At 42.7% G+C, this 19,536-nt stretch overlaps 1 protein-coding gene across 1 annotated transcript; it reads left to right on the top strand.

Moving 5' to 3' along the window:
• Positions 1–2,600: 2,600 nt before the first annotated feature.
• Positions 2,601–6,047, top strand: LOC306866808 (uncharacterized protein). The gene is made up of 2 exons (XM_079412173.1): positions 2,601–2,676; positions 3,731–6,047. Exons 1-2 carry the CDS (start codon positions 2,646–2,648, stop codon positions 5,020–5,022), a joined length of 1,323 nt encoding a protein of 440 aa, XP_079268299.1. The 5' UTR covers positions 2,601–2,645; the 3' UTR covers positions 5,023–6,047.
• The last annotated feature ends 13,489 nt before the right edge of the window (positions 6,048–19,536 follow it).

The following is a 19,536-nucleotide window of genomic DNA, read 5'->3' as shown; positions in this document are numbered from 1 at the left end:
TAGTGGATCCAGTGTGTCTGGTAGTGATGCAATGATGAAGTCTCTGACCAGTCTCTCAAAGCACTTCATCACCACTGATGTGAGGGCTACAGGGCGATAGTCGTTTAGGCAGGTGGGCTGGGGTTTCTTGGGGACAGGAACAATGGTGGACTGCTTAAAGCATGAGGGGACTATGGACTGTTCCAGGGAGAGGTTGAAGATCTCGGTGAACACCGGTGCTAGCTGGTCAGCGCAGGCCTTCAGAACCCGACCTGTGATGCCATCTGGTCCTGCTGCCTTCCTGATGTTCACTCTCCTGAATGCCCTCCTCACGTCATGCTCCGTGATGGTGAATACGTTGTCCTCACCGGCTTTCTCAGCGTGCATCCAGTTAGCACTGCTAGCGCCGCTAGCGTGATTAGCTGCAGCCTCGAAGCGAGCATAAAAAGTGTTCAGCTCGTCAGCCAGAGAAGCGTCCGCATTCCCCGATCTGGAGGGTGGTGTTTTATAGTCCGTGATGGTTCTAAGTCCCTGCCACAGGCTCCTAGAGCCGCCATGTTGGAATTGCGACTCTAGTTTCCTCCCGTAGCGCTGCTTCGCCTCCTTCACGGCTCTGCGCGCGCTGTAAGATGCAGCCTTGTAGTCATCCATGTTCCCGGTGATGAGCCCTGTGTTGTAGGCAGCGGAGCGGGATCTCAGGGCGTCGCGGATGGTTTTATCCACCCACGGCTTCTGGTTGGGAAACGTCCTGATGATGGTTTTCTGCAGCGTATCATCCATTAGTTTCTCTATAAATCCTACAACCGCTTCCGTAAACAAGCTGACGTCATCAGAGCTGCGCCGGAACATGTCCCAGTCTGCGTCATCTAGCGCGTCCTGCACCTCTGCACCGGGGCTTCCTGTTTCAGCCTCTGTTTGTAAACAGGCATGAGGAAGATGGCGGCGTGGTCCGATTTCACAAACGGTGGTTGTGACTGTGCCTTGTAGCTGTTCTTGTATGGGGTGTAACAGTGATCTAATGTCCTTTCGCCCCTGGTGGGGCAGCTGATGTGCTGATGGAAGTTCGGCAGTGCATGCTTGAGGTTGGCACTGTTGAAATCTCCCAAAACAATGAATGCGGCATCCCGGTGCTGTGTCTGGTGAAGGTGTAGTGTTTCGTGTAAATCCCATATCGCAGTGTCCGTGTCCGCTTGAGGTGGAATATAAACGGCACTGACGATGACCGAGCTAAATTCCCGAGGGAGATAAAAAGGGCGACATTTGATGGTCAGAAGTTCAAGATTCGGTGTGCAGGAGCGTGAGAGGGGAACAATGCTCGTGCTGTCGCACCAGTGTTTGTTCACCATCAGACATACTCCACCTCCCCTAGTCTTCCCCGAGTCCAGCGTTCTGTCCATGCGGTAAACCGAGAAGAACTCGGCCGGCTGGATGGCGTGGTCTGGTACCGCTGGGTTCAGCCATGTCTCGGTGAAGCAGGGAAGTATAGGACCGTCTGCTGATCATAACGTAACCCTAACATGTTATGATCCAAACGCTCAGACAAATCAATAAACATGACAATGAATGCTTTGTTTACCATTGTTTGGGGGCGTTGACGCTGTTCGCGTGGCTCGAGTTGATCATTAACAAGATAATGAGCCGAGACTGGAGAAAATGTACCTGTCTTTACTTTCATGCTTATTACAAATTGAAACTGAACAAAATGTTCTCAGTTTGTCGATGCGTTCACATTAAGCTGTTTCCTTAAAATAGACTTCTATGGTGGAGAACGCTTAACGTGTTATTATTCACTTTATACGCTGAATGAGAGCTTGTTCTTTTGACAGTGTTTATTACAAGTAAGGTTTGACAGAAATTTGGGTTTGCCAGGTCATTGTTAAGGTACGTTAAGCCACGTTAAGCTGTTTCCTTATAATGTACTTCTATGGGGGAGAAAGCGCTTAACATGAAATTATTCACTTTATCTGTGGAATAAGGGCTCGTTCTTTTGACAGTAGTTAGTGTTTATTACAAGTAAGGCTTGACAGAAATTTGGGTTTCCCTGGTCGATGTTTAAGTACGTTAAGCCACGTTAAGCGGTTTTCACGTTAAGCGTTTTAGAATGTCCCGTTAATGATACGGTCTCCCACACAAAAAGTAGGCATAAAAATACTGTAAGCATGGTCATTTGTTTTGAGTGTGTTTGTATTTGTTTTTACACACATTTTTATGTCTCATATTGTGTATGTAAACAATTAAAGTGTGAATACAGTTAAATCTCTGCTGATGATCATGTAAATCTTTTCAGAAGTGCAGATTTCATGGTAATAGTTCCTGTTTTTAGGAACTTTTACTTTTATCTATCCATCTTTGAAAATGTGAACACAAAACATTCAATGCTTAAAATGTGTGAAATAATGAAAACATCAATTCATTAACTGATTATTTTGGATTTTAGCAGATCTGCTATTCCTGCCACACAGCTTGAAGCTCCTCCCACAACAACTCACCTTCAGTGAAGCTCCTCCCACAACAACTCACCTTCAGTGAAGCTCCTCCCACAACTACTCACCTTCAGTGAAGCTCCTCCCACAACAACTCACCAATAAAAGCTGGAATATTCCCATCAGCCTAGAAGTGAAGCAGAGCTGAACACTGAGAACACGAGAGACCCAGAATCCTGCAGAATGGAACATGAAGAGACCGAAGAACAAAGAGGTTGGTGTTTATTTTTGAGTCATTAATGAACATTAAAGTTATTGTTTGTAGTATGAAAAGTCATATGGGTTGTGAAATGTTATTTCATATTTAGTTAACATGTCAAGTAATACACAGAACACTTTCTATGAACTGGGTACAAACTGTCTAAAACAGAAATGTTCTTTTCTGTCATTTTTTTATTTTCAACAAATGGTCAACGAAAGGAGGTGTGAGAAAAATCTTGAATTCTTATTCCAGATTTCCTGAATTTGATTTACATCCATATCTGCTTCAAAATTATTGAACACTTTGTAAATTAAGTAAAAATCTCTTGTAATAAACTTCAATTTATTTTAAATTATAGAAGTCAGTCAAGGCAATTTTTTACCCCTTTGGTAAAAGGGTTGATGAATGCAGTCAAAACTACTCACTGCCATGTGTGTGCACTTGGATGGGTTATATCAGTGTTTCCCAACCCTGTTCCTGGAGGCACACCAACAGTGCACATTTTGGATGTCTCCCTTATCTGACCAATATATTTCTGGTCCTGGAGTCTCTACTAACGAGCTGATGACTTGACTCAGGTGTGTTTGATTAGGAAAATTTGGGAAATGTGTAGTGTTGGTGTGCCTCCAGGAACAGTGTTGGGAAACATTGGGTTATATGCTGAGCACAAATTCATGTTTAGGACACACATATCACTTTTACTACGGTTTGTGTAAAAGCTGAGATTGGATTGAGATTTAGCGGGTCATTGCTAATGCTAAAAAGGTTAATTTAAATAGTTTTCATTTATTTTAAAATAAGGATTTGTGCCAATATTGTTTTTAAAAGAGCAACTGATCTATGTGCCTAATTCATGAAAAGTTCTAGGGACATATAATTGTTTATTAAAACGTAATCAAAATTCACTGTACTATTGTATTGCAATTGTCTATGTTCTGGTGTTATATTTGAGTTCACTTTGTCATTTCCCTTAAATTTTTTAAAGGTATACAAAAAATAAAATCCCCCATAAGTGGTTTGGTGAATAGATGGATGAAAATAAACCTTTTTTTATGTTTTATTTTAGACTTCATGGAACAGATCAAGGAGAGTGAAGAACTGAGTGAAGGAGAGGAGATAAATCATCACGTCAAAACTGGAGAAAAGTCATTAAGGAGAGCCAAAAATTCTCACCCTCAGACAGGAAAGAGATTACCAAACAAAAAAAGCCTTAAACTTCACACGAGGGTTCATGGTGGAGAGAAGATGCACACATGTGATCAGTGCGGGAAGAGTTTCACAAGAAAAGATAGCCTTTATGAACACACAAAAATCCACACAGGAGAGAAACCACACACGTGTGATCAGTGTGGGAGGAGTTTCACACGAAAAGATAGCCTTTATGAACACAAAAAAATCCACACAGGAGAGAAACCACACACATGTGATCAGTGTGGAAAGAGTTTCATACGAAAAGAACACCTTAAGGATCACATAAAAATCCACACAGGAGAGAAACCGCACACATGTGATCAGTGTGGAAAGAGTTTTGCACAAAAAGGATACCTTAATAGTCACATAAAAATCCACACTGGAGAGAAACCACACACATGTGATCAGTGTGGAAAGAGTTTTGCACAAAAAGGATACCTTAATAGTCACATGAAAATCCACACTGGAGAGAAACCACACACGTGTGATCAGTGTGGGAGGAGTTTTGCAGATGCAAGCAATCTTAAATCACATCTGCGTTCGCATTCTGGAGAAAGACCATATTACTGTGACCTGTGCGGGAAGAGTTTTACATCAGCTTCAATCCTAAGGGTCCACCTGAAAATTCATACAAAAGAAAAGCCTCATACGTGTTCTTTGTGTGGAAAGAGTTTTAGTGAGCCGAGTCGCTTCAAAGAACACCAGAAAAGACACAGTGGTGTGAAGGAACATATGTGCTTTGGTTGTGGGAAGACCTTTGTTACTACCACTGAGCTGAGAAAGCACCAGACCGTTCACACTGGAGAAAAGCCTTACGAGTGTTCACACTGTGACCAGAGATTTTATTGTCCAGGATATGTGAAAATACATGAGAGGATCCACACTGGAGAAAAGCTGCACACATGTGATCAGTGTGGGAAGAGTTTTGCACAAAAAGGAAACCTTAAGTTACACATGAAAATCCACACTGGAGAGAAACCGCACACATGTGATCAGTGTGGGAAGAGTTTTGCACAAAAATCAAACCTGAAGAGACATATGATAATCCACAGCGGAGAGAAACCGCACACATGTGATGAGTGTGGGAAGAGTTTCACACAAAAAAAACAACTTAAGAAACACATGAATATCCACAATAGAGACAAGCCACATGTTTCACACATGTAGCACTCTGCAATCTCACTGTGGACAAAATCCATTTAAAGGCGGAGTAAGTGATTTGTCTTGATTTAACGTCACATGAAAAACTAAGGTGAAGGACATTGTATTGGTTATTCACTAGTTTAGTGTTAAGAAAAAATTCACCAGTTTAGTGATAAGATTCAATAGTTTCAAGTGAGAGTCAAACTATGTGTGAACATTTAAATGCCTCTACTTCTCCTGACCAGGTGCTGCTTAAGCCATTTGGGGTACTGTTATCTTTAGGGACTAGGTTTGCTAGAGCAGTTTTTTGTATCGTCTTTCAATGCATTGGTTAAGGAGTCACTTTTGAAGTTTAACTGCTTATAAAATACAGCGCATCACAGCCTTAGTTGGACTTCATGACTGCAGCACCAAAATGGCACATTTTCAATAAAGAATCCTGCTGAAGATACGCCTGCATCTCCTGGTCTTTGCTTCTGAGTGTCCTACTGTCTTTTAAAATTACACAAGAAAAGACAAAGATGTGAAAGTTCATGTGTGTTTTGACTGTGGGAGGAACTAAAACTACACTAGGGATATCATAATGGAGAGAAACCTTATAACCTTTCACACTTTAAAAAGCAGTGGCAGTTTAGACCACAGTAACTCGGCTCTAATGAATCTTTCAAGCTGATTTTGAGATGTAGGCTAACATTTTATTGAGCTATGATAATGAGCAGTTACTGCTGCTCTTGCAGAACATCATTGCATCTGATTAGTGCTTAGGTTAAGACATCAGAGGCATCTTTCTCTGGGCAGAAAAGAGAAAATCAACCTAATAGACGCTTCATTACACCACATTGTTTTCATTTATAATGGTCATTTGTGGTGGTGATGAGAAGTCCTTGTTCTTTATACACCTACCCAGTAGATTAAACCATGAGTGCAGACCCCTGATTAAATTATCTGCTGTTGTTAAATGAACATCAGCTCACCGCAACTCAGACTGAAATTATGAAACCACAACATTTCCCCTCACATTGACACGCTCTGCTTTATCTACACAACAGAGAAAAAAAAGAATAAAAAACAGCTGAGTTGAGCTCAGAGCAAAATTCTGAATGTACAGTAAAAAGACTGATGGGACACTGCTGGTGAAAATGAGATTTAACATTCAAGAATTTATTCGTCACGTTAGTACTAATGAAGCAACAAGTAATCATAATAAAAGAAAATGCTTTTAGGCAGCGTAAGTTTAAATAGCATATTTTCTTAGCGATAGATACTATTTACACTAAGTGTAAATAACAATGGATTCTATTTACATTAAGTGAAAATAGCAGCATTTTTTATTGATATGCTATTTACACTGTGCAAATAGCTATAGATTATATTTAGACTGTCAAAATAGCAGAGTTTTCTGCTATTTATACTACTTATTGCAAATAGTGGCAATTATCTGCACCTCAGTATTGTTGTACATTATAAAACAGTTTGCAATAATAACTTATTGAGTGTAAATTAAAATTTTAATTCAGATTATTAAATGGATGCCACCTTATATTGGGACAATAAAGCCCTCCCTAACCCTACCCGATACTTTATTTTCAACTTTTTGATTATTTCCTTTTTTATTGAAAATAAATGCTTTTCTGATGTGATTTGAGGAAAAAAGTTCGCCAAAAGGCGGATTCGAACCCCGGTCGATTGCGTAAAAATAAGTACAACTCACATCATCAGCGCCACTGGAGATGTCCACAGTCTTTTGTAATGTTGACCGGTCCAATCACACGTTGGTGGGCGTAGTTAATGTAAATGAATTCTGCCAACAAGGTGGGATATTTACACTTAGTGTAAATAGACACTCCGTAAAAAGTAGTGCAAAATTGTATACAATAGACCTGAAACAACAAGTGGACAAATTCAGGGAATGTGCAAAAAATAGGAGACATACGTGTAGAGAAAGTAGAGCTCAGTTATTGGAAGTTGGATGATTAGTTCTAATCAGTAAATATAAGTCAGAACAATGAAGCAGGAAACAGTTTTACAAACTAATCTAATAATTACTGTCTTCATCTCACAACAGAAAAATCAGCTCGTGCTAGCATTGCAGATATTTTGTTTTGTTTTGTTTGGTTGTTGATCATATGTAGCTGATTTCACCTCGAGGTAATGATGACATTATTGACGCATGCCCTCTCAAGAGTTTTCTGAGGTGGATTTCGTATATTTAACATACTCTTTACAGTTACATAAATCGTGATCGTGTTTGCCTGTGTCCGAAAGCTAAATAAGCTGCCTTCGAGGGATTCCAAGATATGAAGGCAACTATATAACTTTAGAGAGAACTTCATCTGATCCGAGTTTTGAAAGCAGCATATATGTATCCTTATCTGCCTTAAGCCCTAAACACACTGCACGATTTTCAGCTGTCCCTGATGAAAGATTTGCATTGTGAAACAATCGTGGCGATTTCTGTGAAGGTGGCTCTTAATCAGTGCTCTTATGTCGTACAATGAGAGAGGTTCAAAGACAGCCGTTGTCACGGTCTTGTGACCAAAGATATCCTACGATACAGCATGATCACCGCACAGTGGGTCTCATTTATCGATCTAACGTAGAAACGAGCGCAGATCCGAGCGCATAAATCAATTTACGACAGAGCTCATGTGTGATTCATCAAACAATCGTATGCCGCAAATCTCATCGTACGAATGATCTTACCTTGATAAATACGGCGGCTGAAATCGATTGTAATTTACATGTCACGCCCCTATAAATTCAGGGTAGTGATGCCTCGCCCCTAGATTTCGCGACATGGAGAAACGTAATCTGGCCAAAAAGAGGAATTTTTCCAATGTAGAAACTGAAACTTTAACCTCGCAAGTTAAGTCGAACCAACTTGTATTATTCGGCAGCTTGAAAAGTGGAGTGAAAGGAAGCCGAAAAAACGCAGTTTGGAGAGAAATAACTGCTGCGGTCAACAGGATATTTCTTTTTATTGGACAATCATTGCATATTTATGTTTTGTGAATATAATTTTTTTTATTATCACAATTTTTCTTTATACTGAAAGTATTGTTGTTGCTTTAAAATATACACTTTGGTTGTATCATGCATTTACATTTAAACAAACTTAATCTGACTTCAGTCTTAAAGAACTTCTGTTAAACTGAGTAACAGTAAATGTGTTATTAAACGAACGTAGATAAATTACTGATCATTTTTGCAGTGCAATTGTAAAATAATGATGTTGTTGATGCAATTTTCTTCATTTAGGTGAAGAAAAAATGGTCTGACCTAAAGTTTGCGACCAAAAAGCGTATTGCGGCCCTAAAACGCACCACCACGCAAACTGGAGGAGGCAAGTACCAGCGGTACTCAGCCCCCACAAACCAGCCTGGAAGCAACCAGCAAGGCAACCTCGAGCTGTGAACCAGTGCGTGTGTCTTCCACCCTCCAAACTGTTCCAAGACCACGACCCTGGATTCTGACAGCTGAGGTCCTGGGGAAACAAACTGAAATATGTCAGGCAATCAATGAAATCAATCGCTCAGTTCTAGCAGTAAACGAAAACCTGAAATGGACATTGCACAAATAAAACAAAAAAACATTAAAGCATGCGTGTTGTTTTCATTACAATGCATAGGCTACTTGTCAAACAAAAAATTGCATTTTAGAAGCGATAAATGAGTTCTTGTCGTCTTTGTCGGGACCTGAATGAAAATGGCGGCGCGCACAGTTGCAGCAGCTTCTCTCTCTCCCAACAGAACGGTGTTTTCGTGTTTTTTGTCTTGTAAGTCGCAATGTTTTTGTACATCTTCGTCTCGTCTACCTGTCTTTAAGTGCGCATACAGTCGTGAGTTTCTGCTCGATGTCGGCAGAATCACATTTTTTGAGTTAAACTCAGCGCACGCTGAAGAGCTGCAGGACCTCGGTCTGCTCCGAAAGCCTACTCCATCACCGACCCCCACTACTGCATCTCGCCCACAGCGGAGGCGCTACAAGCGGCGTGAGAGGAAGCAGAAGAGGGGTAAGCGCGGAGGTATCCGAGCTAGGCTAGTGGCCAACCCACACAAGCCAGCTATCCCCATCATTGTACTGGCGAATGTACGCTCTTTGGACAATAAACTGGACTACATCCGACTACTCCGCTCTACTCAGAGGACTGTAAGAGACTGTTGTGTTTTTGTGTTTACGGAAACATGGCTTAACAACAGCGTACCGGACTGCGCTATACAGCTCGACCAGCTAACATGCTATCGAGCTGACAGAGCTCTCGTCGAGGGAGGTAAGATCTGCGGCGGCGGGCTTTGTGTTTACATCAATGATGCATGGTGCCGCGACGCTGTTGTGGTCTGCAAACACTGCTCACCCTTGGTGGAGTTTATGATTATTAAGTGCCGGCCGTTCTATCTACCAAGGGACTATACAGCCATACTGCTCGTTGCTGTATACATCCCTCCCAGCTCCAACAACAACAACAGGAGTGAGGCACTAAATGATCTGTACCAGCACACCAGTGAGCAGCAGACAGTCCACCCAGATGCTTTTCTTATCTTGGCTGGGGATTTCAACCACGCAGACTTAAAGAGTGTGTTCCCAAAAATCAACACAGACTTTCCAACAAGGGGAAAAAATACTCTGGACTTTGTTTACACCACCCAGAGAGGAGCTTACTAGGCCCTCCCCCTCCCCCACCTCGGAGCCTCAGACCACATCACTGTCATGCTAATGCCTGCATACAGACTGCTCGTTAAAGTCATCAAACCAATACACAAACAGATTCAAGTGTGGCCGGAAGGGTCGTCAGAGGCACTTCAAGACTGTTTTGACACCACTGACTGGAATATGTTTAAACAGGCTGCCACATACAACAACACTACAGACCTCCAAGAGTACTCAGAGACTGTCACTGCCTACATCTCCAAGTGCATTGATGATGTAACAGTCACAAAGTCCATCACTGTCCGGGCCAACCAGAAGCCGTGGATGACAGGGGAGGTCTACAGACTCCTGAAGGCTCGGAACGCTGCCTTTAGAGCTGGAGATGAGGAGAGCCTGAAAACAGCTAGGGCCAACCTATCCCGCGGCATCAGAGAGGCCAAGAGACAGTACTCCAGGAGAATAGCCCATCGTTTCAGCGAAAGCAGAGACACTCGGAGCCTGTGGCAGGGGATAAAGACCATTACGGATTACAAGCCCCCACCACAGACCTGTGACAGCACCATCCCCCTGCTGAACGAGCTGAATGCCTTCTTTGCTCGCATTGAGGCACAAAACAGCACCACTGCACAGAAGACTCCACCTCCTCCTGGCGACCAGGTGATGACGCTGTCCCCGGATAGTGTGAGGAGATCCCTCAGCAGGATCAATGCACGCAAAGCTCCGGGTCCTGACAACATGCCTGGGCGTGTACTGAGAGACTGTGCAGTGGAACTCACTGATGTCTTCACAGACATCTTCAACATCTCGCTAAATCAGGCCGTTGTCCCCACATGCTTCAAAGCTACCACCATCATTCCAGTCCCGAAGAAGTCATCTCCATCCTGCTTCAATGACTACCGTCCAATAGCACTCACTCCTATTCTCATGAAGTGCTTTGAACGGCTAGTCATGCATCACATCAAGTCTGTCCTCCCCCCCTCACTTGACCCCTTCCAGTTTGCATATAGGTCCAACCGCTCGACCGATGATGCCATCGCCACTGCCCTCCACCCAGCCCTCACACATCTGGACAAAAAAGACTCATATGTCAGGATGCTGTTCATAGACTTCAGTTCAGCATTCAACACAATCATCCCTCAATAGCTCACTCACAAACTGGTCCAGCTGGGGCTCAACACCTCTCTGTGCAACTGGCTGTTGGACTTCCTGACTGGGAGACCTCAAGCAGTACGGGTTGGCAGTAACACATCCAGCACCATCACAATGAACACTGAAGCCCCCCAAGGATGTGTGCTGAGCCCCCTCCTCTTCACTCTGCTGACCCACGACTGCACACCGTCACACAACTCTAACCTGTTTATTAAGTTTGCGGATGACACAACTGTGGTGGGTCTCATTAGCAACAGAGATGAGACAAACTACAGGAGCGAGGTGAGCCACCTGGCCGGGTGGTGCAGTGACAACAATCTCTCTCTGAATGTGGAGAAGACGAAGGAGATTGTTGTTGACTTCAGGAGAGTACACACTCAGCATGCCCCTCTGACCATCAACGGTGCGACTGTGGAGAGAGTGAGCAGCAACAAGTTCCTGGGTGTGCACATCACAGAGGACCTCTCCTGGACTAACAACACTGTAGCACTGGCCAAGAAAGCACAGCAGCGTCTCTACTTCCTCCGCAAACTCAGAAGAGCCAGAGCCCCGGCCCCCATCATGTGCACCTTCTACAGAGGCACCATCAAGAGCATCCTAACCAGCTGCATCACTGCCACAGCCATATCACCCTGCAACCCCACTGAAGCTAAGCAGGGTTGAGCCTGGTCAGTACCTGGATGGGAGACCTCCGGTGAAAAACTAGGTTGCTGTTGGAAGAGGTGTTAGTGAGGCCAGCAGGGGGTGCTCACCCTGTGGTCTGTGTGGGTCCTAACGCCCCGGTATAGTGACGGGGACACTATGCTGTCAAAAAGCACGTCTTTCAGATGAGACGTTAAACCGAGGTCCTGACTCTCTGTGGTCATTAAAAATCCCATGGCACTTCTCGTAAAGAGTAGGGGTGTAACCCCCGGTGTCCTGGTCAAATTCCCTCCACTGGCCCTTGTCTATCATGGCCTCCTAATAATCCCCATCCACTTGATTGGCTCTATGACTCTCTCTCCTCTCCACCTGTAGCTGGTGTGTGGTGAGCGCACTGGCGCCGTTGTCCTGTGGCTGCTGTCGCATCATCCAAGTGGATGCTGCACACTGGCGGTGGTTGAGGAGAGACCCCCCACATGATTATAAAGCGCTTTGGGTGTATTTGGGTGTATAGCAATACACAATAAAGCGCTATATAAATGCATCATTCATTCATCATCACTGTGTGGTATGGCGCTTGCAACGCATCCTGCCGCAAGTCACTTCAGCACATAGTGAAAGCAGCTGAGAAGATCGTTGGTGGCTCTCTCCCCTCCCTCCAGGACATTTACAGCACCCGTCTCACCCGCAAAGCCCTCCGCATTGCAGGTGATCCCACCCACCCGACACACAGCTTCTTAAGTCTGCTGCCATCAGGGAGGAGACTGCGGAGTCTCCAGGCGAGGACCAGCAGACTGAAGGACAGCTTCATACATCAGGCTGTCAGGAAGCTGAACTCCCTCCCGTCCTTGCCCCCCCCTCCCCTCTTTTACCCCATGCAACACTGAACTCTGACACTATGAGACTCTGAGAGTTCTGTGGATACAAACTGTGACCAGCACCTGTCACTTGTGCAGCATTGGACTGATCACTACCTCATCCAGCATTGACTGCAAACTACCTCTTCGGATAGTCTCATAAAAAGACTGTTCTCCTGTCAATTTAACAGACTGACAAGCTCTTTTTGCACTACACATATATCTGCACAGTTTTGTTCTATTTAACTGGTTTGCACTCTATCTATTCTGCCATGTGCCTTATGCCACTTTATCTACCTCTTTTTTTATTTTTCTACAATGTCCTCAGATTGATAAGCTCTTTTTGCACTACAAATATATCTGCACAGTTTTGTTTTTATTTAACTGGTTTGCACTGCCATGCGCCTTATGCCACTTTATTTCTTTATTTTTTCTACAATGTCCTCATTTGTATAGCTGTATAGTGTATGTACATATAAAGTCGTGACGTATTGTCAAGTATGGTGACCCATACTCGAAATTGTGCTCTGCGTTTAACCCATCCAAGTGCACACACACAGCAGTGAGTAGTGAACAAATGCACACACACACACACACACACCGTGAACACACAGCCGGAGCAGTGGGCAGCCATTTATGCTGCGGCCCGGGGAGCAGTTGGGGGTTCGGTGCCTTGCTCAAGGGCACCTCAGTCGTGGTATTGAGGGTGGAGAGAGCGCTGGACACTCACTCCCCCCACCTACAATCCCTGCCGGCCGGGGACTCGAACCCGCAACCTTTGGATTACGAGCCCAATTCTCTAACCATTAGGCCACGACTTCTATATGTTTAAACTGTATCATCTGTATTTGAACGTGTTTAATGTTAACTGTATGCACCAAGGGTCTGAGAGTAACGCAATTTCAATTCTCTGTATGTATGTGCCGTACATGTGGAAGAATTGACAATTAAGCAGACTTGATTTGACTTGTACTGCCCTCATAGGAGGTTGTGCTGGCCACGGCTCTCTGAGGATACGTTCCTCTTGCAGCATCTAAACATAAAACACAAATGGCACCCCGTTACTCTGAGCGATGTTGTGCAAAACCCCACAAGCAAGGATGATATCACAGACTTTCTGCGGTGTATAAAGTAGCATCCCCCCGCTGATCCAAGACAGAGCCACCTGCCCTTAAGCACCCCGATGCAGCGCTCCACTGTGGCTCATGTGCGCAGTGTTGAACCTGCGTTCCTGTTCTGTTGCAGGGTTTGCCAGTGGGGTAACAAGGTATGCCGTGAGGGGATAACCTTTATCTCCTATTTAACCAAACCCAAAAGTTAAGTCATTGCAATACTTTCAAATTATTGAAGCAGTGCGTCCCCCAAGGCCACCATGTTTAGTATGGATAGTTTGGCATCACAAATTATTTGCACGTTTATTGAGTGATAATTTTTGCGATTGATGAATGCATAGTCATAGTCACTGCTTCAATTACACCAACCACATTAGGAAACCCAACAATCTCATAAAATTCTCTCTTAATGACAGACTGCTGACCATCATCATAGGGAAATTGTATATACTGGCGCGAAAGTGACTTAATAGCTGCCAACACTGCTGACATAGTTCTGCTAAATGTTGGCTGTGAAATGCCAGATCTATCACCTATCTCCCGCTGAAAGGTCCCGGTGGCCAAAAACCCCAAAGTTGAGAGCACCATCACAGGCACAGTAATGGCATGTGAACGCTGGGTTTCTTTCCTTAACTGAGGTTCCATATCGTGGCACATTTGTACAAGGAGATGCCTTGGGAGACGAAAGCGACTTAGAAGCCACTCATCTCTCTCCGTAATGAAAATAAGAAATCGCATCAAAATCTATTTTTACATTTGTTATACCAAAAAAAAAAACGTAATCTTTCTATTTGTGATCATTCATTTCAGTTATCAAAAGGGTAAAGCGTACACGGACCTTCACCCCATGTTAAAATTTGCGTACACGAGCTCAGACCTGACGTGAGATTTGATCGTAGCTACCGCTCACGTCCATATTGATAAATTCCAAGTTTTGCGTAGAAACGACCGTACGCCCAATTTTCGGTCGTACATTCGTTTCGTAAATGAGGCCCAGTGTGTTTTCTGCTACAATCCACGTTTAGTGACTAAAATGCGACATGAAACCAACGCAACACTACTTACCTCAAGCTCTTATGCCTTCCTCTTACTCTGCTTCCACTTTTTTTCAGGATACATAAATACTACAACTGCTAAAGTGTGATTTATCATGCTCTTTTTGTTTACCACTAGCGCATGCTGATGTTTTACTCTACTATAGTAACGTGCGTCGTAGCATGCGAGTCAATAGGTGTTTTCATTGTACAGTCCATAGACATATAAAATACCTAGATGCCTCATTGGCCGCTGGATCGTACGTCAACGTCGCTGCCATCTTGGTGCGGGCAACTGTTCCATCATTCTCATAAGTTGACTAAAGAAAATGCCTCAGTCGTGTGCTGCTTGGGGCTGTACAAACCGCCGCACACTTGAAAATAGGTCTTCGGGAATTACTTTTCACAGGTAAGACTGAAAAGTTGATGACTGATCTGACTGTATTTGGTCATTAAAACATTATGTTGCCAGTAATTGACCGTCGAAGTCAGACTATTAATAGCTAGCGATATTGTTATTTAGCTGGGAGTCGAGACATTATAGGAAACCACAAAGTTTGAATTCTTTCTTATATAGTTTTAGCGCATTATATATCATAAACTAAATTGCCCATAATAGAGATATTCATTTATATTGCAGTTTTTTTCTCAAAACGCTACCGTTAGTAGTTGGCTAGCTGACGTTAGCTAACTCTTCTCACACATTGAAGGTTTCTGAAAAACATACAGTTGAGGAGGCAGTGGGAAGTATCTCTAAGAAGGGAAGGGAAGGTTTTTCTGCAAGCGAGTCCTCTGTACTATGCAGTGAACACTTCAAGCCGGAGGACTTTGACAGGACAGGTCAAATTGTGAGGCTAAGGCATGGAGCTAAACCATCGATCTTCAGTTTCCCCCTCATCTACAAAAAGTAGGTTTTATCGTCACTGGATTATAAGGATTTGATATCTTGTCATTAAATAGTTAGTGACATGTTTAATATTTATTTTAGCCTGTGGCAACCAGGAAAACAGAGGCCTCAAGGAAAGCTGAGGAGAGCTGGTCAGTGGACTGTTCTTAGGATTTCCAAGAGATCGAACCTCCTCTGCCTAATTGTAACCCGCTGCACCAAGTACTGCAGACACAATGGGTTCTGAATATGGACCAGTTTTCAAAAGTTCAGGTTCGCCTACGGAGAATTAAGGAGCTCAACAACAACAATGAATCACTCAAGACACAGTAAGATGTTCAACTCTGTGTTATTTGTCAAAAGGAAGTGTTTAACTAAGCAATTGAAAAGCACCTACTCAGAGGAATGAGGGGAAAAAAAAAAAGAAAATACAATAGGTGACTTTCTCAAAGAAAATAAAAAAAAATAAAAATAATTTCAGTGCAAGTTGTTTCAACAATAACTCTTTTTTCCCTTTTTCTTTTAGATTAAGGACTTCAAATGAAAACTCAGAAAACTCAAATGGGCATTTACAATCACCACAAACCACAAACTTCACCTCAGTTAATGAAGTTAACCTTTTGTGTACTCCTTTTAGGTATCACTAATTTCTTTGTTTACTCTGGAGAGAAGAAAAAAAATGAAATAAAATGGGGATTTTATCCTTCGTTCAGTCTTAAAAAAAAACTGTATCAAAACCTCAGTGTGCTCCTTTTTTCCTTGAGTGAAAACTTAATTCCAGAAAACGGTTCAACTTAACCCTTATTTGATACCCTCTTTGAATTATAAGGAATAAATTTCCCTTTCTTGTCTCAATTTTTAAAAGGAAATAAAATAAAATACACTTGGTCAAATTAGAAAGAAAAAAAAACAATTAGGAAGAAAATTCAAATAAACCCGAATAAACTCTGAATTTAAAGCTCAGTTTTCAAGAGTCTTGTGATTTAGTAGGTTCATTCACAAACTTGTGAATGTAACTGAATTCCGTTAATGACGAGGAAAATGTTCGTCGCTCAGTCTCTCTCATTAGATCCTTCCAAAAGAGAACTGTGAAATGCGCTGTTTGTGCTACTAATTCACTTTCCTACCGTCCAGTTCGGCAACAGCAATGTCAATATCACTCAGTAGCACTTGTTGAGAACTCCTTGTGGCTCGCCAGTCCTTCCTCCGTCTGCGAACACGAGAGTTAGGACAAAATCCAGGAATCCAGAGACTCCATTCCATGAAGCATCGATCTCCATACAGCGTTAACTCCAAGCTTGCAACACTCACTCGACAGGGCAACGATGAAACCGAATCAGAAGTAGAAAGAAGAAGAGAAGAAAAAAACCTGACCTTGAATAACAAGGTCACGAAACAGTCATTAATATCATTTCAGAACAGACGCATATCACAACGTTTAACAAAGTAACAAAATGACGATCTCATTTTTCAAATGAACACAAGCATAAATGTATCACATGTGGTCTTGCAACATACATTCAGGATTCATAAATGATCTCAATTACAGCATCCTTTTCCACATTTCACTTATATGAACCTTTACACAGCTTACACATGAAATAACATTATTAACTCACCAAGACCATGGATGAGATTGACCGTTTTGTAGCTCCAACAAACTTGGTCTTTCACTAATAAATGTCTTGAAATCAATTCCCAATCGAAAACGTCTTTTGCTTCTTTATGAAACACTTAATTATTTGATAACACACTATATGTGTTAAACGAGGCCTTCTCTATATAATCGCGTAAAACCAAAACCGACTTAACATTCACTTTTTACATCAAACTTTACTTCTGGTCTCAATACCGCGTCTCTGACGAATATCACTCAGTTTTTTAATCAAATATTGCTACTTGATTAACCAATTATCACATTTTAATCGGAGAGACCTGAAATGCCACCGTTCACTTCTGTTCCGACGAAGCAAGAGAGAGAACCGCGTGCGAACTCCAGAGAAAAAAAAAATTGCACTATCCAACGTTCTCACTCGTGATTGGTCAATTCTTCAATATACAAAATACTCTGATTGGCCGTTTCAAAGCTCATGAAAATAACTACTCCCAGCACAGCTGAGTGTTTGTAACCTGGGTTACATAATGTTGTGAGTATTTGTACTAGTTAAGACTAGAACAACTGTGAGCATTATGCTATGGTCATATTCAATCCTATCTGTTTCTCTCTGACACTGTTTTCAGACACATCAGACATACACCTGCACACATTGAATGATATGCAAACACTGATTGCAGTGGGGTCATGAGAATAAACAATTGTCCCTCACAAAAAAAGAAAAAATGTTGCAATTTATTTACTCTAATTTCATCCAAGTTGGTATGTGTATGATTTTCAATGTTCGCTTGATCATGAACTGGAGATTTTTACAAAAAATTTTGTTTTGTCTTCTTCCATTCTATCAACCTACTCATCTAAAAACTCTAAAATCCTCATATTTGTGTTCATATCAACGAGTCTTACACATCCGGGATGGAAGGGGGCTGAGTAAATTATGAGAATAGTCCTTTAACCTCATCTCCCCTCAATCCCACTGCTATCACTGTCTGTGTGTGTGTGTGTGTGTGTGAGTGTGTGAGGAGAGGGGTAGTGTGTTTGTTTGTGTGTGTGTGTGTGTCAGCATCAGCCAGGGAAGCATATTCAACACCAGCATGTTAAAGAATGCAAGCCGGCTGGCTGACCATTGTACTAGTTATGCAACAAACAGCTGATGGAGGCTGTGTTTCATGTGAAATTAACATCGCTCAAAATATTTTCATTCTTTTCTCTAATAGGACCACTCCTATGCATTGCCTGCATCTCCTACTGGTTTAAAGACCAGACTCTGTGAAGCCTTGGCTAGAGTGGAGAGTCTGGAGCACGAGTTGAGGAATGTGAAGACTGTGCGTGATCTTCTAGAGGATCTGAAGGAAAAGAACCTCATAAATGAAGATCTGAAAGAGAGACTCAGTTTCTACTCTGGTAAAATGAAAATAACGTCTTTTTAGACTGAGCACTTACTACTTAGTCTGTTCTAAATTAATTTCAGATCTTCCGGTAGACCTCTTGTCAAAAAAGGGCCATGAGTACACAAAAGAACAGAGGGAGTTTGCCCTCACTCTTCATTTACATGGTCCAAAAGCCTATAACTATTTGAGGAAGTCTCTTCATCTTGGCCTCCCACATCCACATACATTACAGAGGTATTCTTCATTTCATTGATTGCACTTTTACTAAATACTTTAATACATTAAATAACTACTTTTTGATTTTATGAAGGTGGATGAGTTCTGTGGATGCCAAGCCTGGCCTCAATATGATGATGTTGGACATGCTGAAAAGACAACAAGAGGAAGACCCAGCTACCTCTTGTCACGAATCTGGTCCATACTCTCCCGGTCAACCACCACTTGAGGTCACCCGTTCACCACATTGACTTTTTCACTCACAACACACTGGACTCCATTTCCCACAATCCATTGCACTGACGACACGCACAGCTGTTCACCATTATCTCGCCCACACCTGATTATCATTTCACAATCACTCACGCACTATTTAAGTCTGGGACTTGCTATTGCTCACTGCCGAGTATTGTCTAGCCTAGCTACACTACGAAGCGTTTTCTAGTCTTAGTTTTCCGAGTCTTGCCTTGTTTATCTTGCCGTGTCTGACCCTGCCCGTGTTTATTGGATTATCTCTCTGCCTTGCCCTGTCTGGATATTGTACGCCGATCGTCGACCCTCGCTTGTTCCACGGATTGCTCTGTCCTGCCTCTGCCATACCTGTTTGCTGTCTCCCGACCCTGCCTGTATGACCACGTTTTACAATAAAGCTTTGCAAATGGATCCGTACGTCTCACGTCTCGTCAGCCCTGTAATAGAATACTCGGCCATAAGAGGATCCAGCAGCTTTCCAGAGGATCAGGAGGAAGGTATGGACACAGCTTTTAGTTTGCTGCGTTTTAAGCAGGGTATCCGATCGCTGGAGGAGTGCATTGAGGAATTTTTAAATCTAGCCAATGACTCAGATCTGCCGGACTGTTTTTTGATCCATCTGTTTGGTGATGGCCTTAATAAACCTCTCAGAGGTAGTCTCTTTAGAGAGGGTCCGCGTTCATCACTCGCTGAGTTCATGGACTATGCCTTGAGGTTGGTGGGTTCTCCTTTTACTG

Source organism: Barbus barbus (assembly GCF_936440315.1).
Source record: "Barbus barbus genome assembly, chromosome: 4".
Classification (NCBI taxonomy): domain Eukaryota; kingdom Metazoa; phylum Chordata; class Actinopteri; order Cypriniformes; family Cyprinidae; genus Barbus; species Barbus barbus.
This window is presented reverse-complemented; position numbering and strand designations above follow the sequence as displayed.

Excerpts from the sequence above, each read along its gene's own strand:
- LOC306866808 (XM_079412173.1), top strand. The coding sequence starts at position 2,646 with ATGGAACATGAAGAGACCGAAGAACAAAGAG. Across the intron at positions 2,677-3,730 it reads AGAGACCGAAGAACAAAGAG|ACTTCATGGAACAGATCAAG; the intron begins GTTGGTGTTTAT and ends GTTTTATTTTAG.